This window comes from Ursus americanus, chromosome 6, assembly GCF_024610735.1.
Source record: "Ursus americanus isolate L20-20 chromosome 6, mUrsAme1.1.p, whole genome shotgun sequence".
Lineage (NCBI taxonomy): Eukaryota > Metazoa > Chordata > Mammalia > Carnivora > Ursidae > Ursus > Ursus americanus.
In genome coordinates, this window is record NC_142132.1 from 35,152,838 (window position 1) to 35,178,945 (window position 26,108).

Here is a 26,108-nt window from a genome sequence, read left to right on the forward strand (position 1 = left end):
TCAAGTAAAGCAGCAAAGCATGTATTTTTAAATGAAGAAGAAACATTTTTTTAAAGAGTCTCCTGAAATATGAAAACATCTTATTCAATTACACCTGCTGTTTTATCACTTACCACAAAAAATAAATAAACTTGTCTCTCATTTTTTCTTAAAGTATATCTAAATTCATTAAGTAGGCAGTCTTCTTTTTTACCACTTCACTAGGTTTTGTTATTTTGATGGCTTGAATATAAAACTGTTTTTATCGACTACTGATTTCTAGCTCCGAATGAAAACAATAAATCATAAAGGTTTTATTTCTGTTGTGGCTGATGGACTATCAAAGGGAAGAAGGGAGTGTTGACAGAGGCTGGGGAGTCTTTTCAGCCCTCACACTTGGCTTTCTTGCAAGCTGGGAGAGAATCATCATCTGCTTCCGATGGCCGAGGTTTCTTCACCGTGGAAATAATTCCAAAAGCAGTTTTTCTAGTTTCTATAAAACAAACAGGGAAACCATAAGCCTTAAGTTAAGACATGATTTAAAAAGATGTGGTTTAACAAGTACCACTATGTTACTTTGACTTACAACATTAGTAAATGATAAAACCAGAATGAACTGCTATGGATACTGATGTCCTTCATTGTCAGTACCTTTTCTTCCCCAACATACACAAATATCAGTATATTACTTACATCTAATTCATTCTAAAGGGATTACTCAAGAGTAAAACTGCAGGGCAGGTTCTCTCGAATGGTCTGTCCACGGTGTCTTATGGAGACAGGACCCAAGTCGCAAACTCTGGTGTAGCAGCTGTTTTATGTATGGTAGAAAGGCAGATGAATCAAGACAGCCTGGTCAACAGTCAACTGTATTGCTCCCATGGTGAAGACGTGTGCTTACTTCATTTTACAGCAAGTACCATATCTGGGTTCCTCGCTAGGTCATTGATATACATTTGAAGAATCAATCGTATTGTACTGTCAACACCCAGCAATGCCTGGTTAGCTAACAGGTGTTCAATACATACTTGTTAAGTGAATGAAGGAAATCAAGCTCACACGTTTATTGCTCTCTCATATATTGGTGACAATGGATAAAGAATGGGAATTACTGGATCTTAGGTCAGGCTGGCAAGCAGAGTTCAACTTAAATCTATCCAATTTCGGCTAAAAACGTACTACTGAGCCAGGCACTGTGTCATCCACAGAGGGCACTGCGATGTCTACCACAGTGCTTCTTCCTACCACAGAGATAAAAGCACATCAGGGGCAAATGTAATAGAAATGGAGGCACCCGTAAGAAGAAATCCTGCCTGGATCAATCAGGAAGGTATCATAACAGAAGTAACACCAGGAATACAGAACAAGAAAAAGAGAGGAGAGGATTCCTTTGCAAAGGCATGGAGAGAGAACTAAGAACCTCGTATGTTTAGAGGACAATAAGCTGGTGTGAAGGAGGAGTGTGAAAATTAGAGGGAAACGGGGCTGGAGGGGTAGCTTGTGAAGGGCCACAATACCATGAGAAGATCCAAATTTAGTCCTTACGAAATAAGGACTAGGGAGGGGAGAGGGAGAGATCCATCGGCTACAAAGAAGACAGAATCAAAAGAATTTGATGAACATAAATTCAGTCAAGATTTCTTGTTTCAAGTAATAAAAGTCAAGTCAATTCTAAAGAGTTATGTAAGCATGACCTTCTCATTTATCAGGATTAATTTACCAAGACTATTAGATCTTTGCCAGTTATTTAAGGTCTTTTAATTTATAAAAAGGACAAACTTCTCTCAAGGTCATCAAAATGCCAACTTCCTCCGCCCTCTCTCTACAACCTCTTTAGAATCGCTATTCACTGGTTTCTGGAACCCTGGATGGCCCACTTAATTCTGATTCCCTATAGGGAGCCTTCCAATGCTGAATGGCAGGTACTATGTGTCCTCAGTCTTCTGTTTCCAGGTATCCCTTCCAGTACTGCTTTCAACCATTTCATGATAAGGTTTCCAGACGCTCTAAGAACCTATTAACCATCTTCTGGTAGTGCTCCACTGCACTGCTGTCCTTCTGAAATGGGGCACTCGAGATGATACACACGCCAGCTGGGACTTCATCAACACACAGAGTAATAGTGAGACTGAATCCCCTTGCTTCAGATTCCTTTATTTCTTCTAGTGTAACCTGAGGCTGAATTAGCCATCTTAGGAACCCACCACATGGCAGTCTAATATTGATCCCAATGTCAACTAAAACCAGGGTAATTGTAATGTATCCCCCAGATGTGCTGTTAATTCTGCAGGGACAGCAGCCATAAACTAGGACTGTCACACTAAGGGGAAGGTAATGCTACCTAAATCCATAAGGCTTCCTTTACTTTAGCTTCCATAAAAGCCTAGCTTTATATGTATCCTCTGTTGAATAGCTGAGGTTTTTGAAGTCAAATGCAGAACTTCATATTTTTCTCATATTTTCTTATTAGTTTCCCTTTCTTGTTTTAGTCTATTTAGGAACACCAGTTGTTACCCAAAATCTTGCTGACCCCTTATGTTCATTTAAAACAGACAAAAATAAAGGCAGAACAACCAAAGCATAAACCAACTATTTCCTAATTTCAAGAAAATCTTGATAAAGTTCTAATTAATTTGGCCATTCCCAGAGCATATGTGATGGGGTCTAGACTATACAATTATCTCAAACTAAAAATGTTGAAAACAGAAGCAAAATCATGTAATTTATGCTAAGTCAATAAAGGAATCAGTTCTCCCAAGTGGAGATCAGATCATTAAAATCCAGACACAACACACAAGGCCTCAATAACTCACCTATTCAGATACCAAATAACGTAGTTTACATGTAGCCCTATTCTGAAGTTTAAATTCATCTAGGTGATATCAAGTAAACTGCTTTGTGACCACTTCTACTAATGCTAAAAATCGCAGAGGGAACAAAGATAAAACAGCAGATCCAAAGTGTGAATATTTTTCTTTCTTTTTTTTTTTTAAAGGGAAGGAACAGAGACAGTATGTTTTGAAGATTTTGTTAATTAATTAACTAATTTATGAGAGAGAAAGCATGCGTGTGCACCATGCAGGAGAGACAGAGGGAGAGGGACACGCTGATTCCATGCTGAGCGCAAAGCCTGACGCGGGCCTCAATCCGACGACACTGAGATCAAGACCTGAGCCAAACAAGAGTTGGACACTTAACCACCTGAGCCACCCAGGCACCTCTAAATTTTTTTCTTTTAATAAAATCTCATTTTTATTCTCTGAAGTCTTGGCATATCAAATACTTCTAGTTTAATTTTTATCATCTGATGAATAAGAAGTTCAGTGGCTTCAAGTAGTGGAGTTAGGGTGAGAAGGTAGATACACATAAATGAAATGTGAGTAAAAAATATATAGTGTGCACAGAGTTGAGCATGTAAACAAAAATATGAGAAAAAGGACCACGAGTTGTAATAAATGCGAAAAGATACTATTTGAGTTTGTTCGTTGGGTTTTGAAAATGTATTTGCTGTTTTTGTGTTCCTAATAAATGGCTTAACATCAATTTTTTACGTTTCAGTTCTTGCAAACAGTGATTTTCAGCAGGGGAAGCATGCCACTCTAGAGAGGAGGGCGGTGAAAGGGAGACAGGAGGCCTCTCCAAAGGTAGCCAGGGAGAGGCATGCAGAGCTTGGAAGACATGCTCCGAACTCACGTTTGTAATGCAGACCATGTTCGGTCCACAGAGTGCACAGAGTAAAGCCTGAAGAGAAGGGTCAGAAGCATTGATGGGTAGCGTTAAAACAGGCTGAGCAAAGACAAGCCGAAAGGAGCTTTGCAGAGCAGGACAGCAAAAGTAAAGGAGGCTCCTAACGTGAGCATGTGGTGTTTTTCCTGGAAGAACTTGCTCACCTCCGTGTAGAAGCACTGCTCGGCAGTTGGTGGACACGGCAGCCTTGGCGTCACTTTCAGACAGTCCAAACAGCAGTCCTCTGGTGGGGCCATTAAAGCTTTCAACCCAGTGTCAGCCAAGGACAGGGACTAACAGAAACACGACTGCCAACGCCAGCTCACCTGGCCACCCCAAGAGAGGCCGTTCTTAGCCTGAATGCAACAGGCATCTTGTGAAGAGACTCGCTCTAAGCTTCTATAATATAGAGTCCCTTGTTCCCCTTTTTCGATTTCACCCTTAACCCAGAAAACAAAAGTATGAAGCTCTCTACAACCTATGTAATTTGTTTTTGAAATTTTTAAATGGTAAACTCACAGTAAAAGGTTTAAAAAAAAAAAAAAAAACCTTCTTAAACTATACTATCACATCAAATTCCAAAGTTCCTAAAAGAACATTTCAACTTCTGACTCAGAAAAGGATACAAGTTTGCCACATCATATGGGCCTCTTATTTCTAAAGGCTAAAATAAAGTGAACAAAAAATAGGAGAGAAGTTATTCGTAACATTTCAGTGATCTGATTGGTAGTAAATTAGGAGGACGCTTAAGTATCTAAAAATAAAGGAGTCAACCGCATCGATTTAAGTCCTTATGATTTTGATGGTTTTCTTAAGTTTCCAAAAGTTTCTAAAAGAACTCTGAAAGCATTTTGTAACAGTATAAAGAAAAAACTTCACACAAACAAAACCTGCAGCCCTAAAGGACTGGGGATACATTTTACTCTCGGCAACTGCAATGAGCACAGGGGGTTCAAAATGAAAATATGCAATAAGCATTCATTACATTACTAATTTTTCCTCTAGAAATGTTTCAAAGTTTTATAACTTGAAAAGTGAAAACAAAGTACTCATGCCAGACTTACCCTTTCCGCAGCACTAGACAGAATCACATTCTACAAAATAGAAAGTGATCAACATTAATCTCAGATAAATGTAAAAAAAATTGACAAGTCTTCTAATACAAATAACCAGTAATCACTTTTTAACATTAAAGGCTCTACGAATACCAACTTCTTTTAAAGAAAAAGTAAAGAATCAAAGTCAAAGAAAGACCTTAGGACCAATAGCAGGATATAGGATAAGAAACAGAGTAAGCCTTCCCACCAGATCTTACAAAAGATGCATTCGTTTAAAAAAACTAGTTTAAAAGGTCATATAATCTTAATTCAACTCACAGACAACAAACTATTGTTATCTAGACCATTCTTTTCACAGTAGGTAAACCACAAATTCCTTATGGGAAGATAAAGGGTTTCAACACATCTTCCACCCCCCACCCTTGTATTACTCTTCCTTTGGTATTTTTCTTTCCCTTAAAACTTGCAGGGCTCATTGACATGGGAGAATTTGTTTCTGGGCCACGAGAACTTTCTGCTTTAGGGAAAAGGAATCAAACAATTCTAGTGTGTTAATAATAAGAAAAAACTGCTAGATTTGAAAAACATCCTGAGATTAGGGAGCCATACCTTTCCTTTGCAGACCTGCATCAAGTTGAGGGCATTGGAAATTGTGTACCTTCTCATTGTGGAATCTTTGATAGCAGGGCTGTAGACAAGTTCAAAGCCCAAGCCTCGGTCAATTGCCTTCACAGGAAATAAAGAAAATAAACTGTCAAGGATAAACACACACTGTCCTACTAAGATTCTCCCTCACCTCCCTCCTCAACCCTACCATAGACCTCCTGCATGTCAAGGCATAGCCTTAAACAAGGTAGATTTATGCCCAAATGGCACCAACCACAGGAGAAGGCAGAGGTTTGGCTCTATTTGATCAAGAGTTTCTTAGCTGTGGAAAGCTGACTTTATATAAACAGGAATCATGAGGAGGCTATGGAGAGCAAAGTCCCAGTGGGCTGGCAGATGGGCTATTCCTCCGTGAACTAGTAAAAGGAAAATGGAGATTTGTTCCCTATACTGAAGGTAAACTACAAACACAGTAAACCAAAAAAAACAAAAACCAAAAATTAATTTGACCCAAGAATAAAGAGACAAAGAAATGAAGAGCTGAAAAAAAGCTCAAAGAACAGGGGCGGGAAGGCCTCTCAGGTGAGTCAATTATTACATATGCTCAATGAAGGAAGTACTGTGTGTCAGGCACTGGGCTAAGAGTCTTCTGTGTATATTTCACCCTATGATACTGTTCTAAGGCATTGTGGCAGAGACTGCTAACTGCCCCCAATATCTGTTCTCCCCTTTTTCTTTACTACTAGAGTCCCTGAATTTTGGCTGGGCTCAGGGATACAAGAAGCCTGGGCTCTTGACTATTTCGCCCAGCTCACAAGACAAGCTTGGTCTTCTACAGGAGAAAAAGAAACTTCTTTCCTATTTAAGGTATTCTTAATAGGTAGGCATCTACAGGTAAAGCAGCCTGGAAGGGGTGGAAAAAAACCTGAAATCCACCACTACACTGTCCATCTTCTCTGATGAGCAACTCCGTATCTTCATCCTTTCACAACAGATACGTGTTCAGCCAACTATGTGTGGGAATGGTGAGCAAGTGCTGACATGGCTCCTCCCTCTTCAGAGCTTACAGTTTACTCTTGGGGACTATCAAATAATTACACAAAAACTTAACAGTTCCAACTGTGGTAAGTGCCAGTAAGAAGTTTAGGAGTGGGTGAGGAAGGAACTGAGTAAATAGCAGAGAAAGGAGAATTTTCATAGGGAGGAGTACATGGAGAGGCTCTAGTGTTGGAGGGGGAGTGTGGGAGCATGGAGAGGAGGTCATGGGCTGGGGAAGACAGAGTGAGCGGGCCCCCTGTGGTAAGAATGGAGGCTAAGGAGGATGGGAAGGGCCAACTGTTCAGGTCTTTAGGACTGCAGGCAGACTCAGCAGTGAAGAGCCTCTGAAGGATATTAGCATGGCCGGGCGAAGTCCCTTCGCTGCAGTGGTCTTCTGAACGAACAAAGGAAGGGCAGCAGGAACATACCAGGCAGCGCCTGGCAAATGAGTTTCTATTACCCAGAGGAAGAGCTGGGAGTGGTCAGTGTGGCTGCTGGAGGTCTACTAGTGAATGTTCACAGGGAACAGAAAAACCAGTCTTCTTCCAGAACTGGCAGCCCAACTTGATTTAATTCAGGTTACGTGGAAGGCTCCTACTTTCCCTCCCTGAACGGAGATTTCCTTTCTTCATCCACTAATCCTCCCTTCATTAACTTTTCCTCTTGCCTTATGGTTCTGAGATTTTATTGTAGATCTCCTTACATATCTGATATTAGTTAAACTTTACATGCTATTTTCCATACTGCAACCTTCCCTGACAGCTTTTTCCCACCTCTAATCCTTGGGCTTGTGTTGATTATTTCTAGGAATGGTGTCTGTGATGATACTCTTTGTGCCATAGTTAAATGTGCACCTCGGTCTCCCTGCCTGTCTTGTACACGGCTTGAGAGCTGGTGTCATGATACTTCTTGGTAACGTGCAACTGCCTTTTATGCAAGAAGTATTTAAAATAGTTATATTCTGAGTAGATAAATAGTAGCTTATAGAAAAGAGGTTATGTAATAATGCTGTTCACTAGGGATTATTCATGTAAAAGGAACCAGGATGAATGTAGCTGATTATTCAACAGAAAAACCAAAACACTTCCTTCAGCCATATTTTCAAATATTCCTTTGGCTACTTCTCTTACCAAAACTACTAATTAATCAAAGAAGCTGAAATTTTTTCTTCATCCTTCTATTTGCTGAACTAAAACACAAGGCAGTAGGATGGAGAACAGGGGAAATAAAAGATGTGGATGATACACAGAACTGGGGGACCAGGTCATAAAGTATTCCTAACTGTATCTAAAATTTTAGCCCCTCTAGGGATGAGATCAAAATAAAAACTCCTCTCTTTGGTGGGGGTGGGGGGAGGGAAGACAATCATCAGCTTAATTAGTCTTTAAGAAAAAAGTTCTGATTTTGCTCTTAGTACATTAATCAAGTTCACTTTTAAATAGCTAAGAGAAGTCTGAGACAGAGAAATTATACATAATGTGCTATTGAAGGTTGTGAATATTTCTTTCATAATACTATACTTGAAATTTTTAGACGGATAAAATACAGACTCATTACCTGGGACTGCTTCTAAGACCATTCTAATGTAAATTGCCTGCAGCTCCTTAAATGATTGTTCCTAACAGCCTCTTTATAAAGAATGACAGTGCCTGCCTGATTGGCTTTTGTTCACATCTCTGACCAAGGTTCTGGAACAGGCAGATGATCAGATTTCTTTACTAATGAGAAGTAACAGTCATAATGACTGCTACCAACCAAGGGCAGGTGTGTGATGCTTGAATCAAGAAAAACCAGTGGTAAAATTCCAAAAACGAAGCAAAGCTTAAGATTACAGGAAGAAAATAGAGAGTTGATTACTAGGACAATATAGAGATTCTCTGTTAATTTCATAAAAATTCTTTATTGAGGGGCGCCTGGGTGGCACAGCGGTTAAGCGTCTGCCTTCGGCTCAGGGCGTGATCCCGGCGTTATGGAATCGAGCCCCACATCAGGCTCCTCTGTTATGAGCCTGCTTCTTCCTCTCCCACTCCCCCTGCTTGTGTTCCCTCTCTCGCTGGCTGTCTCTATCTCTGTCGAATAAATAAATAAAATCTTAAAAAAAAAATTCTTTATTGAGTTCAAAAGGATTCAACACCCTTTTGGGGTATCATTATTTAAGACAGGTAATTTGTTCATATAATTCACAAATGAAAATAACTTAAGAAAGCAATAAAAAGTCTTACTTGTATCTCTGCTCCCATCTGCCCTATCCCCACCTCCCATAATTATTTCTATTAATTTCTGTGTCTTCTTCCAGAATGTCTTCATACAAACATAAACAAATATGAATATGTATTATTTGTCCTCTTTCTTACCCAAAAGAAAGCCTACCATATTGTTGCTCTGACTCAAGGGCTTTTCCGTGTCAGCTCCTAACTCCTGCATTCTGTTTTATATAGGCCTAGTATTTCACTGTAGAGCTATGGTGGGTAATAAACCACACCTCTACTGATAGACTTTGGGTTGTTTCAATGTATCTGTAGAATAAACACTCAAGTATTATGGGTTGAACTGTGTCCCCCCACTCCACCCTCCTGAAAGGTATGGTGAAGTTCTAACCCTAAGTACCTCAGAGTGTGACTTTACTTGGAAACAAGGTTGCTGCAGATGTAATTGGTTAAGATGAGGTCACTGGAGCCAGGTGGGCCACTGATCCCAAGACTGGTGTCCTTAGGACATGACAACCACATGAAGACACAGAGACACACAGATAGAACACACTGCGAGGCCAAGCCAGAGACTGTGGAGTCACACAGCTGCAAGCCATGGACCCACAAAGATTACCGGCAAACCAGAAGCCAAGAAGAGGCAAGAGAAGGGTTCCCCTACAGGTTTCAGAGGGAGCAGGATCCTGATGATATCCTGATTTCAGACTTCTGGCCTCTGGAGTGTGAGACAGTAAATTGCTGTTGTTTTAAGCCACCCAGTTTGTGGTCCCAGGAAACTAATACACAAGTTCAGGAGGGAAAGCGGTTGTAATTTTGATGGTTGTTGCCAAATTACCCACCTCCCCAAAGGAATTGTTCCCATTTATACTGTTAGAGCAAAGTAAGAGAATGCCTGCTTTTCCGCAACCTTACGGCAAACTGTATCATCAAACTCCTGGGTTTGTGCCAATTAGACAGGTCCTTTTAATGTGAATTTTTCCTATTATGATGAATTTTAAGTATCTTTCACCTTTGAGGGCCATTTGCATTTCCTGTCCTGTGAAATGTCTTTTCAAATTCTTGATCCATTTTTGGGGGATTGTTCATCCGTGTGTTTTAGCTTCTCATTTTCTAGGAGCTCTTCAGACATTAGGGAGATTAGTCTTTTGTCTTTGATATATGTGAAAATATTTTCAGCAGTCTTTTAACTTTCTTTCTGTTTTTTTTTTTTTGCCACACAAAAGCTGTTGATACCAGCAAGTTCGCTAGCACTGGTCTAAGCACCGGATCGATAAAGCACTCAACACGTTTAGGTTCACAATATGTGTGATGAAAAATAAAGTTTACAGAACACTCGCACCCCACTCAAGTATATATGGCATGATTCCTGGAACAACTTCACTGCTTCAGACACTATTTACTGGACATTTCTCAGTGGGGACTGATTGGACCATGAAGACAGAAATGGATTACAGTTAAAGGAAGTGCTGAGAGGAAAACATCAGGGAGCATAAGACATACACGCACTGAAATAACTCCATAAATTTGAAGTCGTTGTTGAATGGCAGTAACACTGGAAAAAAATTAAAGGGAAGGTAAAGATATATGCTGCTTAAAAAAAATTCTTCTCGAAACCTGAATTCCAAAGATCACGTTTTGAAATATGCAATTATTCTATGCTTAACAAAGAGCTCTGCTGTAAAGTAATTTTAAATAGCATTTCCCAGTGGGAAATGACAGCGGATTTAGAATCAGAGCTTGAGTACAATTCCCAAGTCCACTTGTGAGAGAAGTGTGAGCCACAAACTACCCAAGTCTCGACTCCTTATCTGCAGATACTTCACACCCCCCCCCCCCACAGCTGCTGGGCTGGAGCAGGTGAGAAAGTGCCTACACCATAAAATAAGTAATGGGAAGTCACCTGATTGTCTAAGAAGAGGAGCTGAATTTGATTTTTTGAAATCCAACTATCACAGGATAAAGTTGTGATTTCCGTGCAAGTTACTTATTAGACTCCACAGGAGGTTTGTAGGAGATTTTAGAGGGAATTCCATAACTGATATTATGGTGCCCTAAGCTTGGGGTGAAGATAACTAAGGGGATGCGAGCTGTAAGCTGTACAAATGGAGTGCTCTGGTGTGCTGCTCGAGCTCCTGGGCCCTCCTTCACAACCCCGACCGTTGTCTTCTAACTTTACTGAGGAATAAGTGACAAACGTAATTGTACATATTTAAAGCATGCCATGATTTGATACACATATACATTGTAGAACGATTACTCAGATTCACATAATGTGCACATACATCACCTGACATAGTTAATATAGCCCATTTTGTGCGTGTGTGTGTGGTGGGGGGAGAATGCTTAGGATCTATACTCAACAACTTTCAAGCACACAACACTGTACTATTAACTACAGTCATGCGAGTACATTAGATCCTCAGAAGTTATTCTCCTTATCACTGGAAATTTGTACCCTCCAACCTATCATTCCAACCTTTTGAGCTGGTAACTGTCGCATGGCTTAAGGCCTCTAGGTAGAAGACTAATGAATTAAGTATCTTAATGTTCCTGGTTTTCACGACCACAAAAGAAAAGGATACAAATCCTATCCAAATTAAGATCTGTGCCCAATAAAGTGATCCTTATAAAGTCAAACTATTAACTTTTCATGGCCAAAGACAAATTTACTCCCAAGTCCAAAGGAGCTGCAAGGACCGGGACTTAGTAGCTGTTACCCACATTTACCACATGTTCTATACTTGCGTGGTGAACGTATGCCCACGTTTTAATGTAAAATTATACAGCTCCGGATCTAGAACAGGTATTATTAGATGCAAATAATACATACATATCATACAACTCTTATTTGCCCTGAACAATAAGCTAGCTACCTCTTATTATATGTTTCCAGCTTTCTCTTTCAAATGAAAAATGGGTGGTGAATAAATAGGGACTTTTGTGCTTCCTGACCAATTCACACCACAGCCCACTTCTACACTAGATGAAGACTAAAAATAATCTTGCACAGACTCTCCTTCCACTCCATCATCTAGTTTTTATTAAACAACATATGTAAAATGTTCACACCAGATTTTTAAAAAAGCAGACACTGTGTTAAATACTGCATATCCCTCTTGCTTGTCAAATTTTTACTTTTCAGAATTCTTAAATTGAAATATGTGGGAATTAAGCCAAAAATATCCATCAAACAGCAGTTTTCCTGAACCTACAGATGGAACTGAAGGGTGGGCGGTCCTACTGCCACTGTCCCCACTGCCATCCTCCTCACTCTGCCCTAGTGCCCCACTTCCCTCCCTGCCCATGCTTCCCACCAAACCCTGATGGCCAGCTAAACACTGATGACAAGCAGGATTTGGCCATGTTCCCGAGGCTGCACCTTGATATGCTAAATTAGACATATATTCATTCGATTGGCAAATTCTAAGGAGCATCCATTGCAGGCGAGATTTTGAGGTAATTAAAAAGGCCCAAATCATAGCTGGTGCACTCTAGAAGCTCACAGTCTGGGCTGAACAGTAGGGCACATTCATAAGGAATCAACTGAAGGCCCCCGCCCAAACAGCCATTGAGACGCCTACCACTGCTGTAGGACAAGAGGGGTTATGTGCTGCGCACTGCTGTCTGTCCATTCCATGAACTTGGCCTTACCATCACATGCTACTATCTCCTCCCAACCAAGGACACAGTACCGTAGGTGGGTTTTCTCAGGCGAAGAAGTCTAGAAAATGGCCTTCCTTGTTCATTACGACAAAGACAAAGGTAAACAAGTTGCAAGCTGAATAGCAACTTACAGAGTGGCTGCACCACCTAACTCCGGAAACTGGACTGGTAGTTGGAGGCTGGTAAAGAGCCTTGGCAAACTTCTAGAGACAGAGATTGCTACCTCTGGAGAGGAACAATAGATGAGACCAACGAGACTGCCATCACCTTGGGTACTGTATCAGTCTGTGCCTTTAACCACAGGTAGCTCGAGCATCTCAGAGATCATTTGACAGGGTACCAACCAGAATCGTCCCCACCCTGTGACTGACGAGCTGAATGGCTTCTCCTTGCTAGCCTGCATTTTACCACACTGCATAGGTGAGCGGCTAAAAACACACAGATCTCCAACTCGAAAATGTGATGATTCAGGGTTTGGTTTTGTTTTTTTAGGGTTTATTTACTTATTTATAAGTATCAGCAAGAACACGGAAAACAATGATTTGAGCTTAATATATATTGTTTTATGTTCAGCAGCACGCTCTGTATTTATCAGAAAAGAGCTGGTTTATAGTTATCCCTTTACATACGTGACTTTAAAATTTTGAGTGCTTTTCAAGTTCTTTAGTAGCATATTTTTAGGGGTGGAACACAAGCCAACTTAAATTTTTCCACACGGATTCAATTTCTGCACACTACATAGATCAATGTTCTCCTCTCACTGTCTTCCCCCATTCTTGGCATCGAGCCAATTCCTTAGCAGCAGCAACAGCGAAAGAAAACTCGAGGAAGTTGTGATTCTACAGAGACAGAAGAAGAGGGGAGTTATTGATCTTGAAAAAGTGCGTAAATTTTTAATTTTCCAATTCTGACAGGATTGGGTATGGAATCTGGACTGTCTGTGAGACCCTTTGTCTCCTTCGAGAGGACTTCTTGAGAAGGGGAGACAGGTTTGGAAGCCGCTATTCTAAAACAGCATCCTAACCCTTCCCCAGGATCTGGCTGCCCGTGCAAACGGCCAACAGCCGCGCTGACCCGGCAGCCACGGAGGTGAAGCCCCACCACCTTTCTGGTGGAAGAAGATGGGCAAGAAGGTGTGACAGATGGAAGATAAAGGGTAGGGAAAAATAAGAGAAACTATGTAGAAAGGTAACGAGAAGAATTCTATTGCAGGAGCAGGAACAAAAACTTCCCTGAACACATGGCCATGTCCTGAGGTTATTATAAAAGTCACCCTGGGCTTTTGTGTGAACTAGTGGGCTTCAGGGGAGAGTTTCATCTTACTTGGACCTCGTCCACTGGGCTTTCCACGCCCGGCTCCTTCCTCTGCCCGCCCACCCGGGCTTGCAGGTGCCTCAGGAACCCTCTCTGTATTTTTTCCACTACCTCTTCTTTCTCGACTGCCCTATCCCCTTAGTGTTCAATGCTCAGGCTCTAAACGTCTGTCATTATGGCTATCCTTTTAAAAAATATCCTTCACAAACTCTGGCTTCTAAGGCCTTTTAAAAACATCTTAATAATTTACTAGATAGTTTTTAAGTTCCCTTTCTACCTTTAGTCAGCTTTCAAAAATGAAATCCTCCTTTCTGAACTGCCTATTTATCACCTAGCCTTCGGTTTTTCCTTCTAAAGAACACTAGACTCTTATGCCCCCTTCCAGTTCATTCATGCGGGTTTGTACAGATTCACATATAGAAGGGAAAGTACACTTACCACATTAATAGGGGGTCTTTTGAAGTAAAATGGTAGTTTCTCTGTTACAGTAATGCATACCAAATCCACATCTAAATGTGTACAAGCAACCTGTCAAGAAAAAAAAAAAAAAAAAAAAACCACAGGTAAAGCCAAAAGAAAAAAAAAAGCACACATTAAGAATGGGAGATTTGGTCAAACCTGATTTAAAGAAATATAAAGAGATATGGTTCAGTCCATAGGCATCATAGTGGTGTTGAAATATCTCTGTCAATGATTCTCCACTCCTTCACATTTGGTTTGAATGGTTTAATTGTAACCTAGCTGGAGCACAGTGATATGTCCACCGATCATCTCACCAGACAGAGCCTGGAGACCCTCTAACTCATGGTCTGCTACATAAGGATGGGATGCTAAGAGAGGCTCAGTTTCCAGAAGGCTACATTAGATTGTTCCAGAAAGAGGCAACTACTGTTCTGAAATCCAGGAAGAAAAACAAGCCAAAGAAATATACACATGGTCCACTTAGTCCACAGATTATTTTTGTGTCAGGAATTGTCGCAGGCCTGTGGCCCCTATCAGACAACTGAGGTGCTGGAGGAATACTAACACGGCCCTACTGATGGCATTTTGTTCCAACTCAAAGAGAAATAGTCTACATAAGTGGTCAAAGCAGAGCTGTTACAAATCAAATGATATTGAACTCATTTTTCAACTTTTAAGTTCCCTTTCCTTTGTTCTAATTTTTGTTCTTGCTTATTCATCAATATGTTGCATATACTTCCAAAAGAGGTTTGAAATGGCTTACAAAAAAAACAAAAAACAAAAACATACAAAAGAAAATAAACAGATGAGTAAAACAGGATAAATGAAAAATGAGAGAAGCAAAATAAAGCTGGGAAAGATCACGAGCATAAGAGTACAGGCTGAAACCACAGCAGAAGATGTGCATCTGGCTCTGACTCGGCCGTTACTTGACTTACAGTGACAGAAAGAACTGGCTGTTTTGCACTATATTAAAAAATAAGTCTTACTGACAATGCTGGTGTAGACAGGCTTGATGAACAAATTCAAAATGCCGGGATGGCTATGCTGGCAAACCAACATCAGGGCTATGGACGGAGAAGGGCAGAGTAAGGAAGAGGGCAAAGAGCAGGTAATAATATCCCCCACATGATCTGCTTGGACTTTTAGCAGTGACAGGAATGTCACCTCTCGCCTCTCCTCTTCAGAATTCCCACTCTGGTCCTTCCTACCCCCACTCCAGGGCTTTAGGAAGCAAGCAGTGATGAGAGGCTGCCTGGCTTTAGACAGTCATAGTAACTTAGTAAGCCTGGGAAGTAATGCGGTTTTGGCAGAAACACTTGGCTCGTGAAGAATCTGCCCCATCCCTATTGCTACAGCTGTCCGCCTCATAAAAGACTCACTGAAAATTTGATAAGAATGGGTGAAAAGCTCTGAATAGAAGAAATAACAAGTTCAGCTTCTGGTCACCATTTTTAAGCTTTCAGAATAGAAAAGATCCAAAAGTTCAGTAATCCACGGCTAACAAGAGAATGGATCAACAGGCACTCACGGGGTCTTTAAATCAGTACAGTCTTGAAAGGTATCTTAACAATAGGCATCAAAATTTTAAATGCACACATCAGCAATTTCTCCTGTAGGAATGTATCCTGTAGAGAGCCTCTAGAAATATATTCTATAGCCTTATACCCAACAAATGCTCAAGAATATTGGTGCAAGGACAGTCATTGCAATACCAATCACAAAAGACTAGACACAACTAAATATCCCTTTATTTTACTTCAATAAATTATAGTCCCTTTATACAGCAGAATATGTGGACTCCTTCCAGGGAACGGGTACATCTCTAACTGATATCATGGAGCCAGATATACTATTAGGTGAAAAACAAAAAAAGAAAGCATGGTGTTAGGAAGGATGGAGGGAGGAAGACGGGAATGAAGGAAGGAGTACATAAATAATTACTGCTGAGAAGATACACAAAAACTTAGGGGTGGTTGCCTCTGGAGAAAAGGGAGAGTTTCAAGTGGGAAGAAAGTGTACTTTTCAATGCATATCCCTTTGTAAACTGTTTAAACTTACTGTTTTTCATTTTTTAAAAAAGCAGATTCATTTTTTAAAAGTCCGTTAAGCATTCGTCCCCCGAGTAAAGCTAACTTATTTGGTTACTTTTTAACAGATGTATTGCTCGTTCTCCCCCTCTTATATGACAGTAGCTAATGAAAAACTATCTCTTGTGTTGGTGTAAGTCCACATATTATAAAAAACGTTCAGTTACAAAGGACAGCTCCACTTGGCTCCCTCTGACACCTCAAACTTAAAGTGTCTCAAACTGAATTCTTTTGTTCTTTAACTTTCTATTAATCCAAATGTTTAACTGATATATTTAGAGAACTATAAAATTACAGCTAATTTTACATTATAATGATATACTTTCTACAACACTAAAACAGATTAAATTATGTTCAAATTATATTTGCAGTTAAAAACCTGATTACAATGGTTTTGCCAAGTTGCATATGAATTCATACCAACCGTTCTTCAATTTTTTTTTGGCCAAGAACTTCTGTGAGGATTTAAGGAAGGCGTATTCCCCAAACTGCACATACCCACAAATACATTTACTTTTCATTCTATGGAACTGGGGGAACAGGAGGGTCAGGGTTCAGTCTCCCCCAAATTCCCTTCATGGGTGTCAGGTTAACACGCTGGTACTTTATGACAAACAATACACAAGGGAGAGCCAGACTTATCCAGAGAAAAGAGGGATGTCCATAAACAGGGCCCCTCAATCTGAAGTGTGTACATAACTCCTTTGAAGAGTTTATTTAAAATGGAAATTATCAGCCCTTACTCCCGGTAATGAATTCAGTACTAAGTAGGGCCCAATAACCTGCATTTTAAGAAACAGCCCTGACAATTCTGAAGCTGGTGGAGCCAGACCACAGCTTGAGCAGCACTGCCTCGAAAGGTACTCCCTCTCCTCAAGAGGCTCAGGGGTTGCGAGCATGTTCTACGATAGTGCTCTTCGAAGGGTAAGATATGGATTTTGGAAGGAAGAAAACAGACCTCCCATTTCCATTTATTTTTTAGTTCATTCTCTTAAAATTTGTTTTGTGTGTGTATATTATTTCAAAAATCACATTGATATAATGGAACATACACATAATCTATAAGAAAATAAACAAGGTACTGTGGATAAAGGTTCAATATTATTTTTAATTGATAGAGTACAAAATCAAGTATTTTGAAGACCACTGGACTAAATAACTTTAATCCTCCTCACCCTGTTCAGTCGCTTTAAATCCTAAATGGGAGTAACTAACTCAGAAGTTCCCGAAGCTTCTACGTAACGCCGTCTGCCAAATTCCACTGCCATCTCCCATCCCAAGAAGTCCTGGCTAATGGACTCCCCTTACAGTCTTTCATCTCTGCCTTATCCCCTGGGGTAACTTTGGAGAGGGAGGGTTTATCCATGAGACATCTTCCAGATACTTCGAATGGAAAATCATGTTATTTCCCATGGAAACAATGCTATTTAAGGTGGTTAGACTTTAAACTACTAACTGTTAACATATGTGTGTGTGTATGCTTTTATGACGCATTTTAGAGACCTGAGTTTTAGAATATCACATCTACAGGGGTGCTTGCTTAAATTCTAGATAATCTACTTAAGAACCAAACAAATAAAACCACTTACAGAATATAACCTGCTAAGCAACACATTGCTTGCATTTGACCCAGTTCCAAACCATGATATACTTGTAAAACCTTTATGATTAAAAGAAAAATATCTTTTAAAATTGGTTTTCTATAGAAAACAGGGAGAGTGCTAACTTTAACTGCGCCTTAAGGAATGGGAAAGATGTGCACAGACAAGAGGAAGATGTTCCAATTTTAGGAATAGTTTTCATGTAACTTTTTGAGTATATCTGCACAGTCAATTCCAAACAAATACCTTGTATGTTACTTATAGCTTTATTCCATCTTCCAGAGTATTTCTGACAGTTCTACCCACCATATAAAGCATGTGTTCATGCTTTCAAATTCACACTTTTGGATAATCTGAGAAAAACAAGTAGAGCTGACCCATGAACAACATAGGGGTTGAGGAATGCCAACCCCCAACTCTGTCAAAAATCCATGTATAATTTCTGATTCCCCAAAAACTTAATTTCTGTTGACCAGAAGCCTTACCGATAATACAAACAGCTAATGAACACGTCTGTATATGTATTATGTACCGCATTCTTACAACAAAGTAAGCTAGACAACAAAAGTTATTAAGAAAATCATAAGGAAAATACATTTATAGCTCTGTACTGTATTTATTGAAAAAATCTGCATAAAAGTGGACCTGTGCAGTTCAAGCCCATGTTGTTCAAGGGTCAACTGTAGTAAGATAAAATCGCTAAATGAAATTTTGATGTATTCTAAAACCCAAAAGTCCTGGCTCTCCTACATACTACCTGAAATTTAAAGCAAATCATTTAGCCTAAGTCTCACCTTTCTCTTCTAAAAAATGAAGGTAATAAAGTATATCTGTCCTGTTTATTCCCAGGATTGTTGTTTTAAAGATAATAAATGTGTGTAAGTCTTTAGAAGGATATAGAAATGTATGCCTCCCCACCATGTTATATGACTATGGAATGTACATTGTGTGCACTTCAGAATGAATTAAAAAAATAAATGGGCAAAAAAATTTAGGTACGTTGCCAAATTTCAGTCTACGTTATAACTAAGTTGCTATTACTTAGTAACAAAACTAAGTTGCTATTTAATGAACTTGGATATGCTCATGTTCCTCTTTAGTGTTTCAACACTGAATCAGACTCTCCAGTGGAACTTGAAAAAAAAAAAATGACCAGATACTCTAATCCTAAATGTAATGGCTCCGAATCTCCAGTGGTAGAGATCTGAACATGCCTGATTTTTAAAAGTTCCACAGGGGCTTCTGATAACTGAGAGCCACCTGATCCTACTCACCTTTTTTCTGAAACAAAATTCTTGAGAATTACTATAATTGAGCATTTTATGAAGGGCGTCATCAAATTTAAAAAAATTCATAGATAATTTGTGCTGTTTCCTTGAAGTAATACAAACAATTAAGAATTGACAGTTGCCTTAAAAACTAAATTTAATCACACATCAGCCTCCTTAGCCAACAGCTCCACCTACTGGATAAACTCAAGGAAAATCATCCCATAATTTTGGAATAGATTTTGTTTAAAAATGAACTAGGCTATAAAATTAAAACATCAAAGACCAGTACTTTTTTTTTTCCTGCAGTATCCATTTGGTGGATATAGTTTTGGTAGATGGCTATTTTCTTGAATCTAGATAAAAACAACATTCAGAACTTTCTAAAAGCAGCTATGCCTATTTTACACAGTAAAACATATTCTTGAAAAACCATATTACAGTTGTTTTTTTTTTTCTTTCCTGTAATCAGTTAAAATGCGCAGAGTGAAAAAAATCAAATAAAATACCCAGTGTGTTCTGTCTCGACTTGACAAAATGACCATACATGTTCAACAACTTTCCCTCCTGAAAAGTCACGGAAATGGCAATAAATTCATAAAGGCCCAAGGAGCACAAAGGGGAAGAGTATGGGCAGATGGCTGATTGTGAAGGACTTCGGGAAGACTAAGGGCTGAGATGATCACGTTGGCACGTGGACCGCACCCCAGAGCATGCAAAGGAGAAAGCCAAAACAGAGAGATCTTTTACGCCACAGCACAACTTTGCACCTTTCCTCCCTCACAGGCGGCAATGAATAGCACAAAGGGCAGAAACTGAAGTGATTTCAGGGCTTTGAAGGAGACAGACCAACATATACCTAAGAGCCGTTTCAAATGAATGAATGAATACATGAATGAAGCAGAGATAAAGAAACAGAAGAAAACCTGAGGGACTCTTTCAGTCTGAGCCCAGCAAATACCCAGCAAGATGAATAAAACAAAACAAAACAAAGCAACACATGCCATCTCAGCGTTCCCTTGCGAAATTCCAGAATTCCAAGTATAAATGAAAAATCTTAAGTTTCCAGATAGAGTGAAAAGCAGAACATCAGACTTCTTACATGAAATAATAAATACTATTTTCTTTCATGATCTGTTACTTACATGAAAAAGTTTTTCTGTCTTTGGAAAAACTGCAACGATATCGTACAGCCGGACCCTGGAAGATGTTGCTCTCTGGCAGTACAAAAAGAGTATTATTGTACAATAACGAAGAGTGTACACGTGGAATTCTGACTCGTGGTCTAGCTGCACTTATTTTAATCACGTAACATTTCTTACACGCCATTTCTGCTTTGTTTTGTATGTGGACAGAAAAGCCAGCCTAAGCACATGAGACTTTATATCCCGCCCATCTTCCTCCTTCCCACATTGTTACTTTAACTGTGTACCAAACTGTGCTTGAGACATAAAATCAAATTGGATAGCTCTTGCTCTTACAAGTGAGTGGAGAAGGATACCAGACATTTACTGAGCACCTAACTGTGTACAGGGCACTGGGGATACGAACTCATTTAAGGCATATGTTTGGGCTCTCAATGGAACTCACCATTTTTTTGTGAGTCGAGAAATACACGTACTAAGCATGATATGATTAGGTTCACAATAAGAATACTATTAAATATAAATTAAAATGCCAGATGTGCAAGAAAATACCTGACAGTCCTCTGACAGTAGGAGAGGGATATATCAAATAGTTATTGCTTAAAAATGAAAATCTCAAACTTAACATTGTATGTGTACGTATACGAACAGGCTGGAAAACTATGAATCTGAGCCCTGAACATGGGTTCACGCTGTACAGGTCCACCCATATACGGATTTTTTTTTTAAATAAATCTAGTACAGTACTGTAAATGTATTTTCTCTTTGTTGTTACTTTCTTAATAACATTTTCTTTCCTCAAGCTTACTTTATTGTAAGAATATAATATATAATACATAGAACATAAAAAATGTGTGTTAATCAACTGTTTATGTTATTAGTAAGACTTCTGGTCAACAGTAGGAAGCTATTAGTAGTGAAGTTTTTGGGGAGTCAAAATTTATACATGAGTATTTAACTACGTGGGGGTAGGGGTGGGGGGCCTGTGCCTTCAACCTTAGCATTGTTCAAGGGTCAACTGTATGTTCAAACACGGTCCCTGAATGATGGGATAATACATGATATTTCTTCTTCTTTGTCTGTTTGCACCTTTAAAGTTTGTACCTCTTATTTTGTAAAAAGAAAGGCATTCTAAAACTCCAAGGAGGAAAGGGGAGGGGTGAAGACAAGATGAAACAGGCAGGCAGGGCTGCTGGGCAGACATGCTGACACAAGGCAGGCTCCGGGTCTTAGGAAAGTCAGGACCCAGGATGCCTCTGGTTGCCCACTCCCCATTGGAAAGGGGACAAAAAGGGGCCACCAGGATGCTCATAACAAGAGAGAATGAACATCTTTGTGACCCATCTAAAGTCAGTTCCCTTTAGGTCCACCTGAGCCCAGAGAACCAGAACCCTGCCTTGCAGTTGTATAAAATACCAGAATTCGGCTTTCCCTTTTTTTTTTTTTTAAGCAATGTTCATCGCTATAAAGGAGGCCAGCCTTTCCTCAATGACTCCTGTTCTATGGCAGCAGAGTCCACTCCAGCTCAAGATAAAATTGCTCCTGTCTCAGGGATCTCGTTTTTTCCCTCCTTCACTAGATCCTTCCTATCAGCAGGCATAGTCTTCTCTCCCACCTAACAAAACCCAGACAGCAGGTTCTCATCCACCAACCTCCCTGTGCCTTCTATTCCCCTATGGAGTCAACTCTGCAAGCAAAGTCAGCGTCACACACTGTCTGCATTTCCTCACATCCCTACCATTTCCTTGGAGATGGTTTTTGCTAAGGCAACCAATGACTTCCCCGTCAATAGTCCAAGACACGTTTGAGCCCCTCTCCTGCTGGATTACTTGGGCTCAACCGATGAGGCTGACCCTTCCTCACATTTCCTTTCTCACTTTCCTCATTGTCTTCCTATTTCTCACAGTCCCGCCTCAGTCTCCAATCCTAGCTTCTCCTTCTCTACTCCACCATTAAATGCCGGAGTTCCTCAGGACTCTGTCCTGGAACTTCTCTTCACACATCGCGCATGAACCAGGGATTCTCATCCATTGCCATGACTTCATTTACTCTCTACAGAGGGACTGCTTCCAAATCAGTATCTTTAATCAGACCACTCTTCTGAGGGCCACACCCCTTTTTCCAACTGCCCATTTGACAAACTCCACTGGAATCTTCACAATAACCCATCATGTCCCAAACATGATGCCCTTAAACCTGCTCCTCTTTGTAGGTCTCGTCTCAGGAAAAGGTAGCACCATCTACCTAGGAGGCTGATCAGGCCATGCTAGGGAGTGGTCATACTACACCCAATCGACCATCAAATCCTGTCAATCCTCTGCCTCCCACCAAGCCTCTCAAATCCCCTCAACCCCTCTAATCCGCTCTCTATAATGCAAACATCATAATTTCACTCCCTCACTTAAAACTTCCAAGGGTTTCCAACTGCTCACCCAGACCTGGCTCCCTAACCTCATCCCAGGTTAGCCAGCTCACAAGGCTCAGCCTTATTGGTGTTGTTTCCTTTCCCAGAAAACACCGTGTGTTTTCCTGGGACCCAGAACCTGTGCCTAATCCATCCTGTCTGTGAGAACACTCTCTCTTCTGCTCAGCACCTATATGACACTTACTGATTCTTCTGGCCCCAGCGGGAACATCAACTTCCTCGGGTTGCCCCCCCCATTACACACTCCCAGAGCATCCTTTATTTATTACCTCCAACTTTTTAAATATTCCTCACTCTTAATTATCTGCCCAGTACTTGTCAAGTAAACTATAGCCTTTATAAATTCAACAATTCTGTCTGTATTATTCACAGCAATATCCCCGGCATCCACACTATGTCTGGTTCATGTGAGTTCAATGAATAACAGCTGTCAAAGGATTCTTTAACTGTGGTATCCCTATATATGTGCCAAGAGTAGAAGAGACTGTTATGCTATGTGAATTCTGAGGATAGGGAGAGGAGGCAGGTATCATATCTGGGGGCAGGGGATTTAAGAAAGGGGTGAGGTTCAAGGAGCCTGGGTGGCTCGTGTCATGATCTTTGGGTCCTGGGATCAAGCCTCACATCAGGCTCCCTGCTCAGTGGGGAGTCTGCTCCTCCCTCTCCCTCTGTCTGCTGCTCCCCCTGCTTGTGCTTGCTGTCAATTAAATAAATAAAATCTTGAAAAAAAAAAAAAAAGAGTAGGGAGTGAGATTCAACATTAACCAGTACAACTTACAAGGCCAAAAAGAAGAAAAATTAACTTACCAAAACATTGCAGTGAGATGGATCCGAAACTATAATTGTCAGTCTAGTTAAAACTTTGATGGGTCTTGATTTTCCCTATAATCAAAAACATTCTATCAAAAAAGTTCAAAATACCAATGACTGATTTTCCTCTTTACCAGTGGAAAGTAGTCATTAAAAGGTACCAGCAATAAAGGATAGTGACAATCAGTAAAAGCTAGTCTTCATTCTCAAGGAATTTATAATATAATTAGAAAAATTAAGATGTACATGTGTTAAACTACATAATGAGATTATTTAAAGGTTATAGGACTTCAGGAAAAAAGACCATCAAAGAAGTACTGAATTGATAGTAAGGGAATGCTTCATGGAAGAGCTGAGTCTTGTGAAGAAGACTGGTAGAGGAAGGAACAGTGCAGGTTAGAGAACCCTACATAAAACTGGGGATATTTGAATAGCTATTATGGTTCTTAAACAACAAAATACCCACCTGTACAATTGGCAAAGTTGTAAAGAGTTCAGAAACAGCTACTGGTTTTTCAATTTCCTACAAAAAACAATACACAGTCACCCTAGATTGTACACATTAACAGAATGAAGCATAATGGAAAACTTAGAATGGGTTTTCAGAAAAGTTAATTTCTGGTACACAGAAACACTAAATAAGTTTTTTTTTTTTTTAAAAAAAGGAAGAAATCTGGAGATCAGAGAAACAGTTGGGAACATCAATGGATAGGAGGGATGAAAAATTGTTTTTAGGTTGAAATAATCTAAAAGGTACAGTTGTTGGCCTGAAGAGAAATATACCCATTTATGAGCATGTTTAAGAGAAATCAATTAGTAATGAGTCCAGGTCAGTAAAACAAAAAGGATTAAATACTGTGATTACAATTCAGTCAATAACAATGTACTTATAAAAATTATTGAAAGTTATTTAACATCAGCTCAACTTTGAGAATCCTTCCACCATGCCCTAGTACTTCACAAAAAACTTTGCACTGACTCAGCTGTTTTAACATACAAAATACGATAGTACATAACACAGTGCATTTAAGAAATATGCTCATCTGTAGCTTCCACATTACTGATATAAACAAAAACAACAGTAAATGCTGGTTATTATTAACCTCAGAAATTGTTTTTACCTGTTTCTTTTCCTTAAATTCAACAACATGATTGATGGCAACAACTGAATAGCCAACTGAAAAGAAAAATTGAACATTCTTGTTAAACGTAACAACCTCTTTCCTGTACACATAGGCTCAGCTCAATTCATGTCAAGATTAGGGGTCAGTAGGAACAGTGGTTGTGGGTATAGGCTCTGGTGTCAGACTGCCTGCTTTCAAATCTAAGTATTATCACTTACAAGTTACTTCACTTCAAGCTTCAGGTTCTTCAACTGTCAAATGGTGTTAACAGAACTTACCTCACATAACTGTCATGAGAAATAAATAGGATAATAAGCATAGGATGATTCAGAGCAGTGCCTGACACAGAGGCAGGGCTGTTTGACCTCTGTGATGTATCATTAGCATGATACCTTTTTCTTCGCTCATTTCTTTTGCTTTTTACCCTTTCTACTTCCTTCAGAGGCCCTTTTCCTAGGGCGAAACGGAGTAATCACTCCCTCACACCACTGCTCACTTCTCCTTTCCAGCTGCCCACCATCAGTAGATTGGGAACTTTCTGAGACAAGGGCCTTGCTTTATCAGACTCAATATAGCATTGTTCTGGACATTCAGACTACCAAAAATATGTCTGAATCATGACTCCTATCTTTAAGTTATTTAAATACCAATGCCAACGACAGGATACTAGTATTAAAAGATAATGCATATTAATGCCAGAAGAATGGTTCTCTCTCTCATTAGTTTGTTTGATTTCCTTCTTTCCTTCTTCCCCCTCAAATAGTTAATAAGCACCAATTACTTGACAGGCTCCACAGAAACCGCCTTATTTTTAAACTTCTCTATCCCCACACTTTGTAGTGGAAGGAAGAAGACAACAGTCATGATTAACTCCAATAATTAAAAAGGGTCTTATCTTTCAGGGCTTTGCTGCCCTTGGATTCAAACATGAATAACATTCTAGCATTCTGGCCACGAGGCTCCCCTCTCACCCGCCTAGTACGTCTTCCCTCCTCCCCCTACCTCCCCTTCTTTTTAATAATATTATTCCCACAATGTCACCCTCACGCCCCCCCCCCTTTGAATCAATTTTCCGAATTGCTCTGATACAGCCGTGAGGCAGAAAGGGGTGATACTAAAAGCACGGTGTAGGAGACTTATACATTTGGAAGCCCTGGCTTCTGCCATCCATCAGCTTTGGGGCTCTGTGCAAATCTCCCATCCTCTCACAGCCTGTTTTTCCAATTTGCAGGGGAGAAGGAGCTAGACCGGGTAACAGCTCCCAAGTGCCTTCGAGTTTCCCGCGCCCGGGATTAGAGCATCACCGCGGCGGCATCAGCTACCAGTACATCCCCGAGATCCCAGGAGACCTGACGAGGACAGGCCCTCGAGTCCCCCCTGTACGTGGCCCGACGGTCTGGGGGGCAGCGAGGCTAGGCAGGTACCGCGGCCCACAAACCCCGGGAGACTCACGGTGAGCTGCGTTCTCCACCAACCCGCGCAGAGCCTTCAGGTCGGAACCCGCTCGCAGGTCCAAATCCGCGAACACAGCCATGCTGAAATCACATGACCGTCGCGAGCCCGTCTGCGCAGCCGTAGGACCCGCCCCCTCT

The 26,108-nt window shown here is 40.3% G+C and overlaps 1 protein-coding gene across 1 annotated transcript; it reads right to left on the reverse strand.

The window, feature by feature from the left end:
- On the reverse strand, positions 1-26,077 carry RPP30 (ribonuclease P/MRP subunit p30). The gene is made up of 11 exons (XM_045809988.2): positions 25,969-26,077; positions 24,514-24,569; positions 23,859-23,915; positions 23,390-23,464; positions 20,158-20,229; positions 14,030-14,119; positions 5,373-5,489; positions 4,770-4,799; positions 4,332-4,369; positions 3,870-3,949; positions 1-472 (listed from the first exon to the last, which is right to left on the reverse strand). The coding sequence occupies exons 1-11, from the start codon at positions 26,048-26,050 to the stop codon at positions 363-365; spliced, it is 807 nt and encodes a 268-aa protein (XP_045665944.1). The 5' UTR covers positions 26,051-26,077; the 3' UTR covers positions 1-362.
- Between the last annotated feature and the right edge of the window lie 31 nt (positions 26,078-26,108).